This window comes from Spea bombifrons, chromosome 4 (genome assembly GCF_027358695.1).
Source record: "Spea bombifrons isolate aSpeBom1 chromosome 4, aSpeBom1.2.pri, whole genome shotgun sequence".
NCBI classification, from domain to species: domain Eukaryota; kingdom Metazoa; phylum Chordata; class Amphibia; order Anura; family Pelobatidae; genus Spea; species Spea bombifrons.
The window spans coordinates 101,275,540-101,294,410 of record NC_071090.1 but is presented as its reverse complement, the minus strand read 5'-3'; the positions used below and the strand labels follow the sequence as shown (position 1 = coordinate 101,294,410).

The 18,871-nt window shown below is 42.4% G+C and overlaps 1 protein-coding gene across 1 annotated transcript; it reads left to right on the top strand.

Annotated features, from left to right (window-relative positions):
- The first annotated feature begins 863 nt into the window (after nucleotides 1-863).
- Nucleotides 864-13,432, top strand: BIN3 (bridging integrator 3). The gene is made up of 9 exons (XM_053463081.1): nucleotides 864-965; nucleotides 8,549-8,594; nucleotides 8,925-8,965; nucleotides 9,156-9,217; nucleotides 9,308-9,444; nucleotides 10,090-10,130; nucleotides 11,490-11,631; nucleotides 12,540-12,674; nucleotides 12,865-13,432. Exons 1-9 carry the CDS (start codon nucleotides 958-960, stop codon nucleotides 13,009-13,011), a joined length of 759 nt encoding a protein of 252 aa, XP_053319056.1. The 5' UTR covers nucleotides 864-957; the 3' UTR covers nucleotides 13,012-13,432.
- Nucleotides 13,433-18,871: the final 5,439 nt, after the last annotated feature.

The following is an 18,871-nucleotide window of genomic DNA, read 5'->3' as shown; positions in this document are numbered from 1 at the left end:
GGGACAACAAAGCTATTATATGCAGGGGGTACCTAGAGTATCTGGCACCCGGGGCAGATCCTCTATGTGGCACCCCCCCCCCCAAATAAATATTTCACAATTACACCTGGAAAAATAAATTAACTCGAAAAAAAATGAAGACTGTAAGCTCATTGAGCAGGGCCCTCGTCACCTGTTGTCTCTGTAAGTCAAATTGTTATGTTAAAAACAACTTGTTGTATCCTGTCCACCCATTGTACAGCGCTACGGAATTTGATGGCACTATATAAAACAATAAATAATAATAAAATAAGTTTAAATCAATAACATTTACTGAACAGATATGGTACAGCATATTTTCCACTACTATACACTGAGCCAGACATTGACTGTAGTGCAGCATAACCCCTATGATTATACATTCAGCCAGACGTAAACATTGCCCCCACAACAGCCTGCCTGTGCCACCGCTGCCCCCGAAGCAGCCTGCCTGTGCCACCTCTGCCCCTGGAGCAGCCTGCCTGTGCCACCTCTGCCCCTGAAGCTGCCTGTCTGTGCCACCTCTGCCCCTGAAGCAGCCTGCCTGCGCCCCAAAACAGTCCCCTTAAATTAAAAGGCTCATTGTGAGTAAATTGGATTGTTAATATGAAAAAGATTCCTGCTGCACAAAGCTTTCATAATCAAACTGCATTAAACAGAATAGTAATTATCGGCAAACAACAACAAACAAGCAGACATTATATCACTATGCGACTTATTGTGCTTTTCACTCAGCGTATGCAAACGCGTGCTCACTAGGTGCCGAATGCGGTTACTATGGAAACGCACATAGCTCCCTTCCTCGCCTTCCATTGGATGCCGGTGAGAAGGTGTAACTTCCGTTCGACTTGGCTGTCTCGAGGAACCCGGAAGTGAGTGGAAAGGGACATCAACGAAGGGAAATTCTCGATAGCTGCCGTACCCGGGACTCTGGCAAAGATGAACTGGTGAGGAATGCGCTAATAAAGTTCACATCTGTGTTCGTTTTATGATAAATAGCGATGTTTAAGTTCATGTTTACAGATGTTTATGCTTTGGCCAAACTTGTGAGAGGCTGAATATACGTCACTCATAGTCAGTGCTTACACATCTAAAATGTAAACAGGAAGGCGAACACTGGACTTAGTATAATAGTATACCTTATATATATATATATAGCTATATATATATATATATATATATATATATATATATATATATAAATATTGTATAGAATATACAGTATGTATGTATATGTATATATATATATGTATATGTATATATATATATATATATATATATATATATATATATATATATATATATATATATATATATACATTTGAGTAGTCAGGTTGTTTCTAGTGGGAAACGTATACCTGTCTCCAAAGATAATTTGTGTTTTAGCATCGTTGTTTTGAACCTAAACTTCATCAAATAACCACGTAACAATATGTTACAATGTAAAATGATCTGATCTAAATAATATTACATTTTCTTTTTAAAACTTAGTGTTTTCCACTCTGAAATGTTGATGTTTTTTTATTGAAATGACAGAATCGCAGTTTTGAAACGTTAATCGAACTGTTGTAATTTATTCGTTTTGGGTGCACATTCATTGCCATAGGCTTTTCGTGATCCGGTTCTCTTTTATTTTATTAAGATCCTTCAAATTCTGTGCAGTGGTGGAATTATTATTAATAATAATATTATACTTTATATGAACATGCCAGGGGATTAATTGTGTCAGTTCATTATCCAAGTGAAACAATCAGTACACATTTTATAGAAATCCTATCATTTTTTAATAAAATATTGTAGATCTCACTGGTTAGTATTAATTGATGTTTATAAAATCATATTTTTTTCTTATAATTTGTCTTTAATGGTCCTCTTCCACCAATACCAATGATTTCGACTAAATACAACATTACAAACATAACTCCCAGTACCGTCGAATGCCCAAAAATATTGTCACATGATGCAAAAGCAGGCGTTGATAGGTTGTTGTCATATAATAGAGAAAATCGTTGTATGTTTTTCTCTGTTTTATGTGTCCATGACAGATCTCCTAATCTTATTTGCTTAACACGCAGTTATGTTTTATCCGTTAGGTTTCATGCTGTGTTTATTGATATGGCCCAGGCGTCTATCCACTAAGAGATGGGTTGGCCTGAGGTTAGAAGGGTTTTGTTAATGGTTGTCTAGTGGTTTTGTGTTACTGGATTATTGAAAGGACGATAAGAGGGGCTGATCTCCCGGTGTCGCTGTGCATCAGAGGGAGGCAAACAGCCCGTTCACTGGTGCAGTATGTAGTGTCTGTTGCAGTTATCTTTCCATCAGGGGGTTCTTGCTTGTGTTGGCTACTGCCAGGGGAGCGAGATATTCAGCCCAAGGGGCAAGTCCCGCCAACTAACTGGGAATAAGGCAGCCCAGAAAACATTGTGCAGACGCTGCGCTCAAAGCGGACTATCCAGTCCTGTCCGGAAATATGTAAAAAAAACCTGCAAAATAAGATAAAATGTAATGCTCTAGCTGTTTTTTTTTTTTTTTTTTTTTTTTACTTTAGACACCATGGTGGCTACACATGGATTAGGGAGTAAAGCATGACAAACAAAAAGCGTCAGATAGTTGCCCAAACTTTAGATAGGAGCAGCCTGGGGGGCATTTGCTCCTTTGCCCCCCTTTGCAGCCCTCCACTGGGAGCTACAAGTTCCCCTGAGCTCATGTGACAAATTCCCATTAAAGTTGATGGGAACTCCAACTCAACACAGATCATGGATACTAAGTAACTGGTGAAGCACTCCAACTTGGGGCATCAGCGAATACTACGGAGCAGATGAATTGCCTTTTAATAGTCCTGTCTGGATTCTGCTCTGTATAGTGGGCCTTTTACTCAGCTCCGGGGGGGCTTAACCTTTTATAAGGTGTACATGGAGTGCTGTTTCAGCTGGAGCGATACCTGAAACGCCAACTTTGCTTAGCGATACACTTGTGTTGCTTGGCATTGCAGGGGTTACGCAATCGTGCGGCAGTCTTCTCCGCACAGCCCATTCTTGGATAGCTGGCCGTTCTCCAACGCGAAGAGAAAAATATCAGAAGCAGCCAAAGAAGCTCAGAAAACAAAATCTCTCTGAAATGTTTCCTATCTTTATCATCAGTTGCCTGATTCACCCTGCAAGTGTTCTCAGGAATATGATGCAAGCGATCTACCTACATTCATGGGGATCAGGCCACATCATATGATGACACAGAGTATCTACCTACATGGGCATTGCTATTATGCAGTAACGTTTTTAGCAAATAAAAAACAAAAAAAAACATCAAGTCATTAAAGATGGCAGATTTCATAAAACTATACATTTTTCAATGTAGTTTTACATTTTGCACATTTTTAGGTCTTTCTGATTAGTATTTTTCCTTACTAATGCTAATTTTATTTGGCGGCATCGCCGTAATCTCAGTAGAGGTGCATCGGAATATCCCTCTTTGGTTTCTTAACCTCTACATACTAAGAAAATGTAAAAGTAGAGTCTTTGAAGAAGGGACCTCTGAGCTCTTGAAAGCTTTTTGACTCTTCCCTATTACTTGATCTTAAATGATTAATCATATCATTGAACTGAAAACCTGTCTGTCTCTCCGGAGGGCTAAAACTGGACAGACCTGATTTCTAGGTACGTTTCCCTGGGGGGGGGGGGGTGACAGTATGCAGCCCAGGGGCAGATCCAGTAATAAAACACATTTAGTTGGCTAGGCACAGTGTACATTATCCAATTCTGTACAAGACATGAAAGGGACCACATTAAAGCAGCAGAGAAAGGATCCAGTCATCATGTAATTTCATGTCCTTGTTCTTCTAGGCACCCTGCTGGCTGTGTGTGGAATTGCAAGTAAATGCACACTAAAAAGGCTTCACTTAGTGATCTAAATTACGAGCTTCCCAGCAATCCCCTGCATTTCTGTGACCCATTCTCTAGTATTGGAAGTAGGGGGCTACGTCCCTGTGAATGTTCCTTCCGGCTCAGTCACTTTCTCTTCTTCTCTTATTAATGGGGATTTTGTAGCAAGCCTACGCAATAAGAAAAAAACTTACTAGAATATTCGCTGTAAGTCTCCTCGGACTACGGAACGTGTCGCAAGCAGTAGCCTGATAACAGACCTTCAGACGTTATTAGATCCACGCCGAGTCACAGATTAGTGATGGCAGTTCCTCTAGTAACATAAACAGAAGCTCACCGCATTTCCGCTAACAGCCCGGAGGAGCGGCGCTAACCCCGCTATGCTGGCCGGTGCTTTCCCCTAGCTATAAAAAGTATGCTTTATGAGTGGAATTATGAGTTTGCACGGCCTTTCCCTGCGAGGATTCATAGAGCTGCTCCACCTCATTTGCCTGTTCCTGGTGATGCAAACCACTGACTCCATGGGAACATCCAAATACATCAAGAGATTAAAGCAAATACATCAAGAGGTTAAAGCACAGGAGAAAACCAACCGTAGTGTAACGTTAGCGGGTCTGAGGCTTAGGTGTCGAGGAACAAGCCTTTATTCAGTTATGGTAGAGAAGTGGAATAGCCCTCCAGCATCGGTGGTAAACGTCAATATCGTGGGATACTTTAACCATGCACGCCGTGAGCATAAGGCCCTCCTGAATGAAAGGCATGAGGAAGCCCCCCGGTTGAGCCGTGTGTCACCCGAGCACCGATCACCAGCGTCTCGGCAGCACTGACAGCGGTTGTAGGGAATGCAGTGTAGATGTTGTGCTGTCGCAGCTCCCCTGTAACACCTGTAGTTTTGTTCCTATTGAAAATACTGGAAATTTGTATAGAAGGGGGCCAAATAGTGTGTATGCTTTGTACTTTTACAGAAAATAAGTTCGTTGTCCTCTCTGTGTTATATAAAATCAACACTTCTAGTAGTTAGCAGCTGCCTGACTACTATGTCCATGTAACACAACACAAATTAATAGCATTCGGTGACTAAGTCTACCTCTATGCATCTATCACGGGAAGTGAAGAAGGACGCTCCAAAGAGCAACTGGATCAGTTTGACTTTATATATATATATATATATATAAATATGTGTGTGTGTGTGTGTACAGACTAAAACATTGATTATTCTTCGTCTGTAATATTGTATATATATATATATATATATATATATATATATATATATATACACACATACACACACACATACATACATACATACAGGTATATAACTCCTAACATTGAAATAGAACTGTATTTTCCTGTCCAGTAGGTGCTGGCCTCATGAACTGGCTTGAATGGCTAGCATCTCACCATCTTCGCTATCTCTTCCCAGTCAGGGAAGGAGCGGGTTAACCAAGCGTTCTTTTGGGATCTGTTAAAAGCAGTGATATATATCGGTATATTTTCTCTGTGGTAGATTGTGCTTTCCACGAGTCCATCTGGAGATCTGTACTGTAAACAAGCTGTGAGTCAGGCCTTCTAAATATACCAAAGGCACAGCCAGCCTCCAAAAACCAGTCCAGCCACTGCTGCCATCCTATTGGCTGCCGGGGAGATGGTTGCCATGTGCATCTCATGTGTTTTTCTTTTTTTTTTCCTTTTTAAATATAATTATTTTTTCTTTTTAATTATCCTCTGCTGCCAGAAAGCCGCCGGTGCCAAGGCTCTGGCACATCCCGTTTGGGTAAATAAAGTTTGGTGAGGGTGACTGAGGACTTCGGATTTAGAAGCGCAGGTGACCTCTGACCTTGCCCAAAGATACCACAGGGTACCCTAGCACATGTTTGTCAGTGTTCTGTGGTGGAACATTCAGGACCATGTGTCTTCTAGCTTTTCACTGGTGCTCGAGGATCTGCAGGAAAACAATCCAGCCCTTCATGGATGCAGCTTTTTAATTTTCCTGCTCTGATGAAATTGTGTACTTTCATACTACGTGCTATTCTATCTTTTGGGGGTTTATTCACAAAAATTGGATTTTTAGTAGAGCTACCGCTTCAGCCCATGGACTTCACTGTGCGGTATGACACTCACCCTGCATAATGCATATCGGTGAGATTTCCCTGATTGTACTGTGCATTGTGCACGAGAAACTTGCCAGGTTTTTATGAATGCTGCTGCCAGGCTTATCTTCCTTACTCATCTCTCTACTCATCCTCTGTCAAACCCTTCATTGGCTTCAATTTGAAATCGTGATTTTCACCTACAGAACTCTCCATGGTGGTCCCCCTACCTACATCTCCTTCCCTTTTATTTTAATACATTCCATAGTTTACCAAGGGCAGTATGATAAGGAGCCGGGTGTTTGTGAAGTAGATTGGGCTACAATTCCAGAGCTAGAACTCATATGAATGGCTGATATACAGCTGCCTGAAAAAAATAGGGACTTTAAAAAATAAAATGCAGGGACTTCCCTCTTAAGACTCAGTTCCTTAGCAAAGCATATCAACTAACCACACACCCTTCCTCCCACCTATCTTTGCCTCACCTTTCCTAGTCTCAGTCCTGCTGTCAGGCGTCTCCCATCATCTAAACTTCAATCAGGCTTTATTTTTATCCAGTAGTATCTTTTGGTTAAACAGTGAGAACACTGGGACACGGTCGTGTGATTGGTCTACCTCAAAGACGTTCACTTCCCCCCTTCTAGATTGTAAGCTCCTTTAAACAGAGCCCTCCTCACCTTTTGTTTCTGATGCACCACACGTTATGTCCTGTTTAACCATTGTACCGTGCTGCGGAATATGAATGCTCTATATTAATCAATAAATAATAATATGTTTCGGCCCTTCATAAAACGTGTGTGGGTTTTATTCTTCACAGCCTGTTCACAAAAGGCAGAGATAGAAGATTGATGGGCAACACAATTCATATCTTAAATTGCAACATTTCGGGCCCTTGCTTATTAGTTTTTATATAGTTTTAAATCCATCTCATAGACTCCTTGCAATATAGTTTACTTTGGAGTGACCTGTGGCACCTTCATTAATGTCTTCTGATAAAACGAGGACCATTGTTGGTCCTTGCGGACAGTTTGTAAGCTATTGTACTTGTGTGGCTGAAATTGCTGCTGTTCCTCTCCATGTCTGACTCCACTGAATCCAACTTTAAACCATCGACCGTTGACTCAGTGTGTCACACTAGCTCAGAGACTTCACTTCAGCAAGCACCGTATCGTATTAAAATGAAGGGCCCCCGAACGTGACTGGTCTGTTTTAAAAACGCTTAACGCAACATTTGTCCATGGAATCTTCACTCGACCACCGTATCACAATGCAGCAACGGAACCTCGCTTCTTTTAATATGATTATCGCACATTGTGGAGCCAGGAGCCAGCAGTCATCTCTAGGCTGGCTTCTCGAACTTATTCCGGACCGCTTGTGTTCCTCACACGGACGAGTGGAAAGTGTCTGAGGCTCAGACTTGGTGAGATAAATAACTATTCATTAGTGGTCAGACCTCAGTCTGTGTCCGGCACCCTCACCAATTTTCGCTTTCCTCCCGAAGCTCTCTTTTCCCCTTCCTGTGTCTTTTATCTGTTTGTACCCTTCTCACCGTTCACAGCACCAGCAAGGCTCCGTTCAGCCCTTCCGATTGTGATTGAAATCAGTCTGATGTAGATTAATGTAAGATGCTACAGAACACTAGGCTCTGGTAGTAAATAGTTGGACTGCGAGTGTGTGTGTGTGTATGCGTACGTGTGAGCGTGTGTGTGTTCTGACATTCCGGTCTACATAATTTGCAACCAGGAAGGGATGTTTCGTGAATCGTGACGGCCTCCTGGCAGTAGTAGGGTTAATGGGAAAGGAATTATTTATATGTTTGTCACCAGCTAACTAGGGGTTAATGGCACCATGACTGGACACCATTTTTCCACTGATATTCATGGATTACAAGTCCCATCGAGGATTTCGGCTGATAGGAGTTGTGGTGTAACAAGAGTTTAAGAGCCAGAGCCTGGAAACCTCTTTACCTTGAATACCATTATAAGAAGTGGTGATCATGAACAGCTGGGGGGCCACCCCATACCTACCCAGGCTGTGTGCGGCATGCGCGGTGTTCTTCTGGCAATGAAGGGGTCCGTGTCCACATTCTGGGCCGGGGTAAACTGACACTGGAAACACGGTAGTGTGAATGACGCGGTTTTGGGTCCTCCTGAGCCGTGACAATAAACAGGAAGGAGTCCAGGCCACAGGCCATGATTACCTGCCCATAATTACAGGGGTTCTGACTATACGCGGAAGGAGTGGGAGACAGAGCCAAGAATAAAGTGATCGGAAGTGCCCGGCCTGGCTGCATGTTACAGAACTCATACAGGGGCCACTGGCGATGCCCCCCTCCTTCTCACTGCTACAACATGGCATGTGTGAGGAAAGCTGGGGCAGCCATATTTCACGGACGCAAGACATACATCGAACATGCATTGCGCATCAGTAAATCAGGGCGATATCTTCAACGACTTAACTGTACGTCAGCCAAAGTAAACCCCACCGGGGAATAAGATTCATAACTCTGTTAATATAATGCGTTCTTTTTCTTTCATTGACATATTTCTTTATCTCTTACAGGAACCCTTTTAAAGCAGGTCCGAAAAAACAGATTATTCCAAAAACTGTAAGTAATGAACTTATACCAATCTTTAAATAAATGAGAATAGACCTGTAACCTAGCTCCATACTTGACATGTGGATGCCAGTGCTAAGCGGTCGTCAGTCCAGGACACTGGCTAGAAAGAACCGTCCCAGGGCGAGGCAAAATGCCGTTTTATAAACAAGCTATAAACATAGAATACAGAACGTTTTATAAACAAGCAATAACCATAGAATGTATGTGCAGATCATGTGACATTTTTTATTTGCCTTTTAACTTTAGAAGGCATGTGATGCACGGTTACATTGCTAGTCCTTTCAGACATAGGCAGTGACATTAATGTTTTGCCCGCAGATGGAAAGAGACTTTGAACGAGAATACGGCAAACTTCAGCAGTAAGTTACATGTGTTGTCTTCTTCTTAATCTGCAATCTGTCCCATTCCACACAGGTATATTATAAGAGTGTATTCTTGTAGTCTGCATCTCTCTCCCCACATCCAGCATTTGCTCTCAGTGCCCTTTACCTGCTCGTCTCCGCTCCATCCGGGCTTATTTTCCCAAACTATTGTATTAACTGTCCACAGGCTAGAAGAGCAGACGAAGAAGCTCCAAAAGGACATGAAGAAAAGTATAGAGGCAGATTTGGGTATGCCCTCCAATTTCTATCTTAAGGGTAATAATACTAATCAAACCCAAGCGCCGGTGTCTTTATTTCTTTTGTTCTATCCCCCACCAGCCATGTCCAAGTCAGCTGTCAAAATCTCCTCGGACCTGCTAGGGAATCCCTTGTGTGAGCCTGATGCAGCTTTCTTGGAAATGGTGACTGCGCTGGACACTGCGATGAAACGCATGGACGCCTTTAACCAGGAGAAGGTAAAAGAAACAAATCCCTACGCATCTGTAAAAGGGTGTGTGAGGGGGACACGATGGTTGCTGCCAGGATCATGTTATGCTAATTAAATAGCACATGTTAGAGGTCAGGCTGGATCTATGTTTAAATCCAGAAGTATAGAAACACATCTTGTGTTATAATGTGCGTGTAAATGACAGCCTCGCTGTTGTGTTTCGAATACGAAGCCAACCGCATCTTAATGTTGAAATGCTACTTGTCAGGACAGGGTCCTTCAAACATCAATCTGGTCCTTCTGGAGCCAAGAGAGTACCTCAGCATCTGGGTGCACAGGTTCTGTGAAACGTCATACACCTTGAGCTCTATCGTTACGTCCCTAGAGATCTGGTCTATACATACTTAATCAACCCTCTGGGAGAACGGGCAGCGAGGGTGTTCTTTAAGCAGTATCACACAATGTGTTTTTGGATATACTTATAGATGGACAGTGTTTTTTTACTTGCTATTGCCCTTCATCTATCAGTCTCCTCCATTCTCCACCATTCATAGTCAAAATCAATGAGTTAAGCAACACAGAAACAGTTTAGTGTGCTGCATTTGTTTATTTTGTGCATGGTATGTATATTTGTAGCTTGCATGTTGAACGTAACCATCCATCTCCTGCCCAGGTGAACCAGATCCAGAAGACTGTGATGGATCCTCTGAAGAGGTGAGACAAATGTTGCTTGTTTACTGACACTTTGTGTTCTTCACCTGTATGCATGATACAAATGTACGCCTATAGATGAGGAGCTGGCAGGAGGACTGCTTGTGAGGCGTGTGTGTGTCTGCGGAGGGGCTGTTTGTGAGGCGTGTGTCTGTGGAGCGGCTGTTTGTGAGGTGTGTGTGTCTGTGGAGGGGCTGTTTGTGAGGCGTGTGTGTCTGTGGAGGGGCTGTTTGTGAGGCGTGTGCGTCTGTAGAGGGGCTGTTTGTGAGGCGTGTGTGTCTGTAGAGGGGCTGTTTGTGAGGTGTGTGTCTGTGGAGCGGCTGTTTGTGGGGCGTCTGTGGAAGGGCTGTTTGTGAGGCGTGTGTGTCTGTGGAGCGGCTGTTTGTGAGGCGTGTGTGTCTGTAGAGGGGCTGTTTGTGAGGCGTGTGTGTGTGTGTCTGTAGAGGGGCTGTTTGTGAGGCGTGTGTGTGTGTCTGTGGAGGGGCTGTTTGTGAGGTGTGTGTGTCTGTAGAGGGGCTGTTTGTGAGGTGTGTGTCTGTGGAGCGGCTGTTTGTGGGGCGTCTGTGGAAGGGCTGTTTGTGAGGCGTGTGCGTCTGTAGAGGGGCTGTTTGTGAGGCGTGTGTGTGTCTGTGGAGGGGCTGTTTGTGAGGCGTGTGCGTCTGTAGAGGGGCTGTTTGTGAGGCATGTGTGTGTGTCTGTGAAGGGGCTGTTTGTGAGGTGTGTGTGTCTGTGGAGCGGCTGTTTGTGAGGCGTGTGTGTCTGTAGAGGGGCTGTTTGTGAGGCGTGTGTGTGTGTCTGTAGAGGGGCTGTTTGTGAGGCGTGTGTGTGTATCTGTAGAGGGGCTGTTAGTGAGGCGTGTGTGTGTGTGTCTGTAGAGGGGCTGTTTGTGAGGCGTGTGTGTGTCTGTGGAGGGGCTGTTTGTGATGTATGATGTGTGTTGAGTTTTGTCCCAGGCTGTGCCTGTTTAACCCTCAGGATAAAAGCCTCCTTGTAGCCGGCGCCGGATGTTCACGGGGTGTGTCGGCCTCCCACACAGTAACACAATTCGAGCCGTTTCCCGATGCGTGTTGCGTTGTTCTAAGGTCGCGGAGAATGTGTGCATGTTTGCCATTGTGCGTAATATGTCTTTTGTCCAGTTGTGGATGGATGAGTTAAATGTGTGTACGTAATTCTATAAAAATACAATCACCCACAGATTATACGAGTATATATTTCCTACTGATCTAACACCAAAAAAACATGCGTAATAAAGAGCCAGTTTGGCCCTTTTTGAAGGAGAAGCCTATTGGGGTTGACTGTTTATTCACGCTTTAGCAAATATTTGTGATTTGTTTCTTATGCGATCTATGTTTTGTGACACAGGTTTAGCAGTGTCTTCCCCTCTCTGAACATGGCGGTGAAACGCAGGGAACAGGCGCTCCAGGAATACAAGAGGCTGCAGCTAAAAGTGGAAAAATATGAGGAGAAAGAAAGGACAGGAGCAGCTATAGCAAAACTGCACCAGGTGAGATAGGGGTGGCTTGAAGAGAGCGGGGCTTCTGTGCCGGGGGGGGGATAATAGGTGCCACAAGCAGAGGAGCTTGCGATGCGACCTCTTATACCCTCTGCACCCCTTGTGATAACACATCCAAGGATTGGCACAGATCTCTCTGCTCTTTTATGCGACTACATGAAGTCCTAGGGATTTCCGTACCTTTTTATGACATCATAACCTAGCACCCGAAGCAAGGAACAGATAGATGGGGAGCTGAAGACAGATCTGCGCTATGACTTTGTGCCTTCCGTTAGACCCCTCCGGATGCTGAATCTCCTTCCAGACCATGCATAATAGTAATCATAATCGTAATGAAAAGTGAGAAGGGGTGAGCGGGAAACCTCTCATTGTCTACTTAACCTACTGCATGTTGTTTTCTTATCATTGAGATCACTATCTTTCCACAACATGCACTTAACCTTTTCATATCTCTTTTGTCTGCTTTCTTCACTTTTTGTCCCAAGTATCATGTGACGAATTAGGTGTGTGTGTGGTATGTGTGAAATTTCACTAGCCGCTTGTGTGGGGATTACATCATGAAGGCACAGTAGCACGCCGCATATTCCAAAATGAAACATTACGCATGGCGCCGGTGTGGGGGATGTGCATGGCGACTCAACTGGAGTCCAACATGACACCAACTCAACGGCAGCTTGACTGTTTGCAGAAAGATGAGTTATCTTAGTCAAGGGGTTTCAAGTCTGTTAAACCTCAGTGAATAGAACGTCCAACAGCTTTATAGGAAATGTGCAACCATTTTTTAATCAATAGGTGGAATATTTTGTGGTGTCGTACTTCTCTCCGCAAAGATGCTGCACGTTGATAAGCAATGTCTGACGCATGGGGCTGCGTGTTCACTTACCTGTCTTATCCCACAGGCCCAGGAGGAGTTACAGCCGGTGAGGGAAGACTTCACTGCGAAGAACAGCCAGCTGTTGGACGAGATGCCGAAATTCTACAACAGCCGCGTGGATTACTTCAAACCCAGCTTCCAGTCACTCATCCGAGCCCAGGTGTGTGGACTTTGTAAAATCTTTCTCCGTAGCTCGTGATCAGATATCTTGATTTGGGTAGGGCTTTACATGTTATTCAAGATTAATAGGCAGGCCCTCATTACCCCTTAAGATGAGGTTTTACGCTCTGCTTCTGAGCCTTATCACCCCTTGTAGCCAGCTCCACTCACGGTAGCCTTCCGTATTGCAGGTGGATTATTACACTCAGATGTCCAGAGTATTTGATGATTTGGCCCAGCAAGTGGACAAGGTTCAGCTGACGGACATTGAACGTGAGAGGGAGAACGAGGACAAGCTGGCGGCCTTGCGTGGACTCTCTATAGTTGCAGATGACTGATCACCGACACCTTCGTACCTCAACCTGTGGATGCCTGTACAGAAACGGAACACGATGGAGGACATTTTACCTCCGGGTAACCTCTCCATGAGAGCCCTCGGTGTCCAAATCAGGACAGTAAGGATTCTCAGAAGAGAGATTATCTCAGAGAACATTCATGATCACTACTGGTCATCTTCGAGAGACTTGGCTCAGGTTAAATTGCAAGGATGTTTGTAATATGTTGCTCCTGATGGTAACCCAACAACTGATTAACCCAACTGTCTTTAGAGATTGCCGCGTGCTGCTTCATTTTCTATATGTAAGGGGGATACATGAGAAAGGTCACATAGCTAAGGATGTGGGTTAACCTCCAAGGTGCCTTAGTATACTTTTTGTGAAGCTACGTTTCAGTGGATTAGGTATTTCCTCTGTTACGCAAGATGTGTATAATGTAAAAAAAAAAAAAAAAAAAGTGGCGTGAAAAACCACTAACTCCTTGTTATGCAAAATTCACAGAAACTATTTTTTTGTTTTTTTTTAATCACTTTCTGTACAATGTACATTCTAAATTCATCTCCCATGTGGAAATCCCGTACCTTAACACCTTTCCTGTCTGATTCTGAGCGCAAGGCAGCTACTTGTTCACTAAGATTCCTATCTTATTTGCTTTTATGTTGGTTTCCGTCTCCTACGGCTTGTCTAATTAACGTGTCATCCAGCAGATAATCTTTGACGTTGTTACGGGGTGTATTGTGGGGATCTCTGCACTTTTGCACCTTTTGGGATGTCGGCGGCAAATCCACTCGCACCTTCCTCTTCCATAAGCCAGTTGGACCTCTCCTTGAATGGCCCTCACCCCATGTGTCTCGTGTATTGTAATAAAAGACATACGAACCCTAAGGTGCTACCTCACAGTCCCTGTACGAACAGCAAGACCCAGCCATAAACATCCGTCCAGTGAGCTTCACGTCGCATCTACCTGCAGGTTCAGTATGCCAATAAACCTTGGGGATCTCTAAACCGCTATCGCCCCCCTGTGGACATTAAAGGAGAGAGTTTTGCGAGGATCCTTATAATTAGTGGCGATGTTCACCAACTTTATTTCTTCCCACTCCGTGCCCCTGTTCTTTATCATTCTCTAATCGTTCTTCGTTCTTCGACATTTTCCTTGTTCTGTGGAGATTTTTATTTGGTATTTATTTTTTTTATTATTGGTGAGTCTTTTATCTGTGACCACCGATCTCCAAAAGAGCTCTTTATTCATAGTCTTTGTTACTATTATGGTGTAACATGTACTGTTTTTTTTCTTCTTTACAATGAAGATGAATAAACTTTTTAATTGTTAACTTTTTTTTGTAGTGGTAAGTTTTTTTCTTATTGATAATATCAATCCTATCTGCCCCAGAAATCATTCTGCTCCCTGGTGGTTCCCTGGGGTGGTTCCTAGGAGACCGGGGGACCCTTCATGGTGGAAAAGATGCTTTTCGGTCGTTCTTAGCATGATGAGTGTGAAGCACTGTACACAGAGTCGAAGTCTTAGCATTAGGCGAGTGGCACAATCCTGCTAATTTGCTTTAAAAGAAATGGCTAAAATCCTTCCTATGCTATTATATTGGGCTAGTTAAGCTCTCACACCTCTATGAAGAAGAAGAGACTCCTTCTTAACTAAGACTTTTTACAAGTGGGCAACCAATCACAACGAGGGGGTCAGATGCATTATGGGAAATATCTTGGAAGCATAAGTAACTAGTAATAGCGGTTAGAAAAATCCATAGAAAGTAATACGTATTTATACGGAGGTCTCTCCGTCCACCACCCTCAATAACTGATCTGTATAGTGTGGCCGTGATGGGTCACTCAATATCTCTTTCTCTGTGCTTTATTTTAATTTCTGGATTTTATACTAATAATTCCTTTATTCTGGAGCTAAATAGTTGTATAAATCATGTGTACACGGAGAGAGTCCTTAATGTTTAGCTGTCTTTAAAGTGATTATGTTTCCCATCTATATTTTAATAAAACATGAAAGTATCTATTTTTTATTGTGTCACGCTGGGTTTCGTTTTTACCTTTTCAGACCAAATGCTGAATGTCAATATAAATAAAAAAGAGATAAACACAAATACCCTGACTTCTTATCTTACTGCCTGGTGGTAAACACCTGAATGCCTCCGTCTTAAATAAGATTGACACACATCAAGACATAACTGATTAGGTATCTTCTTAACTTACAAGGGTGCCCTAGGGTCCAGTTTTACACCGAAAAGGCAGCGATTACTTTGTTGACCAATATTTTCAGCAACATACAGTCACACCAGCATTACCTATTTTGATGCTACAGTTTTAGTGTTTCTGTCTAGTTAGAATGACCATAGGTATTATTAACCCCTTAATGACGGGCTCAAAAGGCATTGTTTTCAATGGGTTTAGGGACCGCCCATTGTCCTTAAGGGGTTAAGTAAAAGGGTAAGTAGGTAAATAGTAAATAGGTTTTCTCTCAAAACACACATTTTCCCCGCTGTGGTTGATTCTCCTGGGGAAGTGCTAGTAGCTGCACTGCTGAAACATACCAGCAGGGGGCGCAAGTGGGCTGTCAATCCTTTTATAAGGGCCACACCAGAAATAAGTTGATACTTTAAAGGGAAAAAACGTGGGACCTGGATGATTATAATCGTGGGCAGGTATATAATCGGCATAATGATCAACGCCATGTAAGATTTACATCTCCCCTACCTCGGATGATGGAACCAGGTCCACCCGTCGATCCGCTAGACAACCGGAAGCTGTACCTAGCACATCCGGCTCAGTGGATATGTCGGAGGAATCCCCAATTTGACGGCGTCTTCTTTTTTAGGGAAGAAGAAAATCAGACGGGGGGGGCAGAAAACACCAACGCGCCCAGAAGAAACAAGCTGACTTATCCACAGTCGTCAGTGAGAACGAGGAGTTACCAGAGACATTAGTTCTTAATTTGTCAGAACTGGGGGAACGTGACCTTAAGGTACTGTCTAAAGGTCTTTCATTATGTTAAACCTTTTCAGATGAACATCGATACATTTCGTTTAAATAAATATTAAACTTAAGGTGTTCTTTTCTAAGATTCCATACCGGGCCAATGATACTAGCCATGATAATGTGGCATTTAAATTACAACAATATGATTTGAAAAATAAAAGTACATTTATGCCTCAGGTAAATGATGCTCCAGTTAAAGCGTTAATATATTAGTAGAGATGGAGCTTGATACTAGACTTGGGCGCCGGTGGTGTCTTCGGAGAAAAAAAATCTTCGTATTCCGCGAATATTCGCCCGTTCCTGTCTTCTATTCGGGCGAATATTCACGTGCGTTCTTCGTGCTTTTTTCTTTGTTTATTCCGTTTTTTTTTTTAGAAGGGGTTAATATGGGGTTAACGCGGTACAGACTACGCAGCAGCTTTGGCACAGGAGTTTAAATGTCCGTACCAGCAACTCTATTGGTTGCCTGCAGGGGCCTCCTCTGCCATCAACCAATGAAGTACACCTGTACTTCATTGGTTGATGGCAGACGAGCCCCCGGTGGCGACCCATAGGGTCGCTCGTAAAGACTTTTAAAATCCTTTCCTGTCCCGAAGAGACCACTGGTCTCCCTGCTACAACAGTTAAAAGACCGTACGAACAACCAATAAAGTCGCTTGTACAGACCTTTAACTGTTATAGCAGGGAGACCAGTGGTCTCTGTCGGCCAAGTTAACCCCTGACGGTGAACCTACAGATTTCCGCTACCGTTATCTCCGCAGCATCGCAGGGGTTAACGGGAGCAGAAATTCGTAGGTTCCCCATCAGGAGTTAACTTGGCCGGCAGAGACCACTGGTCTTGTGTACGTTTTACCCCCACTATATTCTATCATACGTTTCTTCGGAATGAACTCGAAAACGCATTCTTCTTGTTCTTTTTCATGTTCGCCCAAAGACAAATGCACAAGTCTTCTTGATACACTTATGTCACGTAAACATCATAATAGAAAAAGATATAATATTTCCAAATTGGATAGACAGGCTCTTCTAAATTTGGAATCCAATGATAAATCGGTGTTTAAGCCAGCTGATAAGAGAGGTTCACTTGCGGTAATGAATCAGATTGATTATGTTAAAGAAATTGAAAAGCCACTTATTGTGAAATTAATGCAGAGCCTCTTCCAAAGATTAAAAGGTTAATATTTGATGTTGTGGACAATGCAGGATTATGTCATTGATGGGGCTTTAAAGGATTTCCTGATTAAAGAATTTCCTATGACACCTGTTCTTTATATTTTACCTAAAGTGCATAAATCATTGACCCGACCTCCTGGTAGGCCCATTGTAGCAGGGGTGGACTTTTTAGTCCATTATCTATCTTTTTAGATAGGATTTTTCGCCCTTTATTCATGGGCATGTTTGAGGAGAAGTATATATACCAACTTCCAGCATACCATCAACGTGTTAGAATATGGTATAGATATATCGACGACATACTTTGCATATGGGAGGTCCCATTTGAACCCTTACAGGAATTCTTAGGTAATCTTACCTCCTTTTCGGATAACATAAAATTTGAGATGACGTGATAATACTAAGATTACTATGATCCAAAGAAAAAATGAGTCTCTGATAACGATATTTATATATGTTAAACCGACTGATAGAAACAATCTTCATAGATATGACTCGGCTCATCCAGAAAGATTGCTAAAATCATTACCAAAAAGTCAATTTATCCGAGTAAAACGGATCTGACGAGGAGACACAAGAAACCAGATTTAAACAATTAATGTTTTGTCTTAGTGGAACTGAAGGTTTAACATAAAAAGTAGTAACAAAACTAGCGTTTTTGGACTATTAACGAAAATTTTTATGTATTTTATTTCTTAATAATTGCAAATGGCATAAAGTATGTATGCAGTTATTGGTCTCCAATATATTTTAAAGTGGTCAGTTTTGGGGGAAGAAATTAAATCCTTTCAATCAAAAGTTACTAGGATGTTTCATATCACCATTTGACCAGTAGGTGGCACTCTTGTCAAGTAGAATGCCTCTTATTGGACGCTTTATCCTCCCTTTATCTCACAAAAATGCTGGTAAAATTATTCAAAAGAATGAATTGATTATTAATCACCACTTGTTTGAGAAAATTATAGAAAAATATTTTTCAGTCTGCAGCTAAGAGCTAAGATTATCTCTTTGCTAGAAAACAAGCAGATAGCTTTACTGCCCCTTTGAGATCACTCATTCATGCTTTCATTCAATTGTTCATTCATTCTAGAGCAACACAATAGAATACACTTTTCTATGTCAAGATTCCATTCTTCGGTGATATTTATTTATATAGCGCCCGCAGATTGTGTAGAGTGAAGATATTTAACAAAGACATTCAAATTGAAAATGTATGGGAATGGCAATAATGATAACACATGTTAAGACATTTTGGCACTGAAGGGTAAGAGGATTCTGTTCTTGTAAGCTTACAATCTATTAGGAATATATTTAGATATTTAGATTCGATTTTTGCTGATGTAACAAACTTAAACAAATATATTATCGGGCGTGGGAATTTCCATATGTTCGTTATGCTATGAGCGGTGACTGTGATAAATTAAATCGTATTTAGTAATTTATATAGCACTGTCATATTCCACAGCGCTGTACAATGGGCTCATTTTTTTTTTACTTATATTCTCTGCCACTCATTCCCTGTATTCTCTAAACGGCAGGATTTAAGTATCCCAATCCCGTCACTTTTACCTACCTATCCGAATGTCTCACATATTGTTATAATTTATAGACGATCCACTTATATTAAGGGATTACTGAAGCTTTCATGTCATCCTCCCATTGTGTTGCTCTTTATCAGTGCCCTGAGCAC

Excerpts from the sequence above, each read along its gene's own strand:
- BIN3 (XM_053463081.1), top strand. Across the intron at positions 8,595-8,924 it reads AACAGATTATTCCAAAAACT|ATGGAAAGAGACTTTGAACG; the intron begins GTAAGTAATGAA and ends TTTTGCCCGCAG. Across the intron at positions 8,966-9,155 it reads GAATACGGCAAACTTCAGCA|GCTAGAAGAGCAGACGAAGA; the intron begins GTAAGTTACATG and ends AACTGTCCACAG.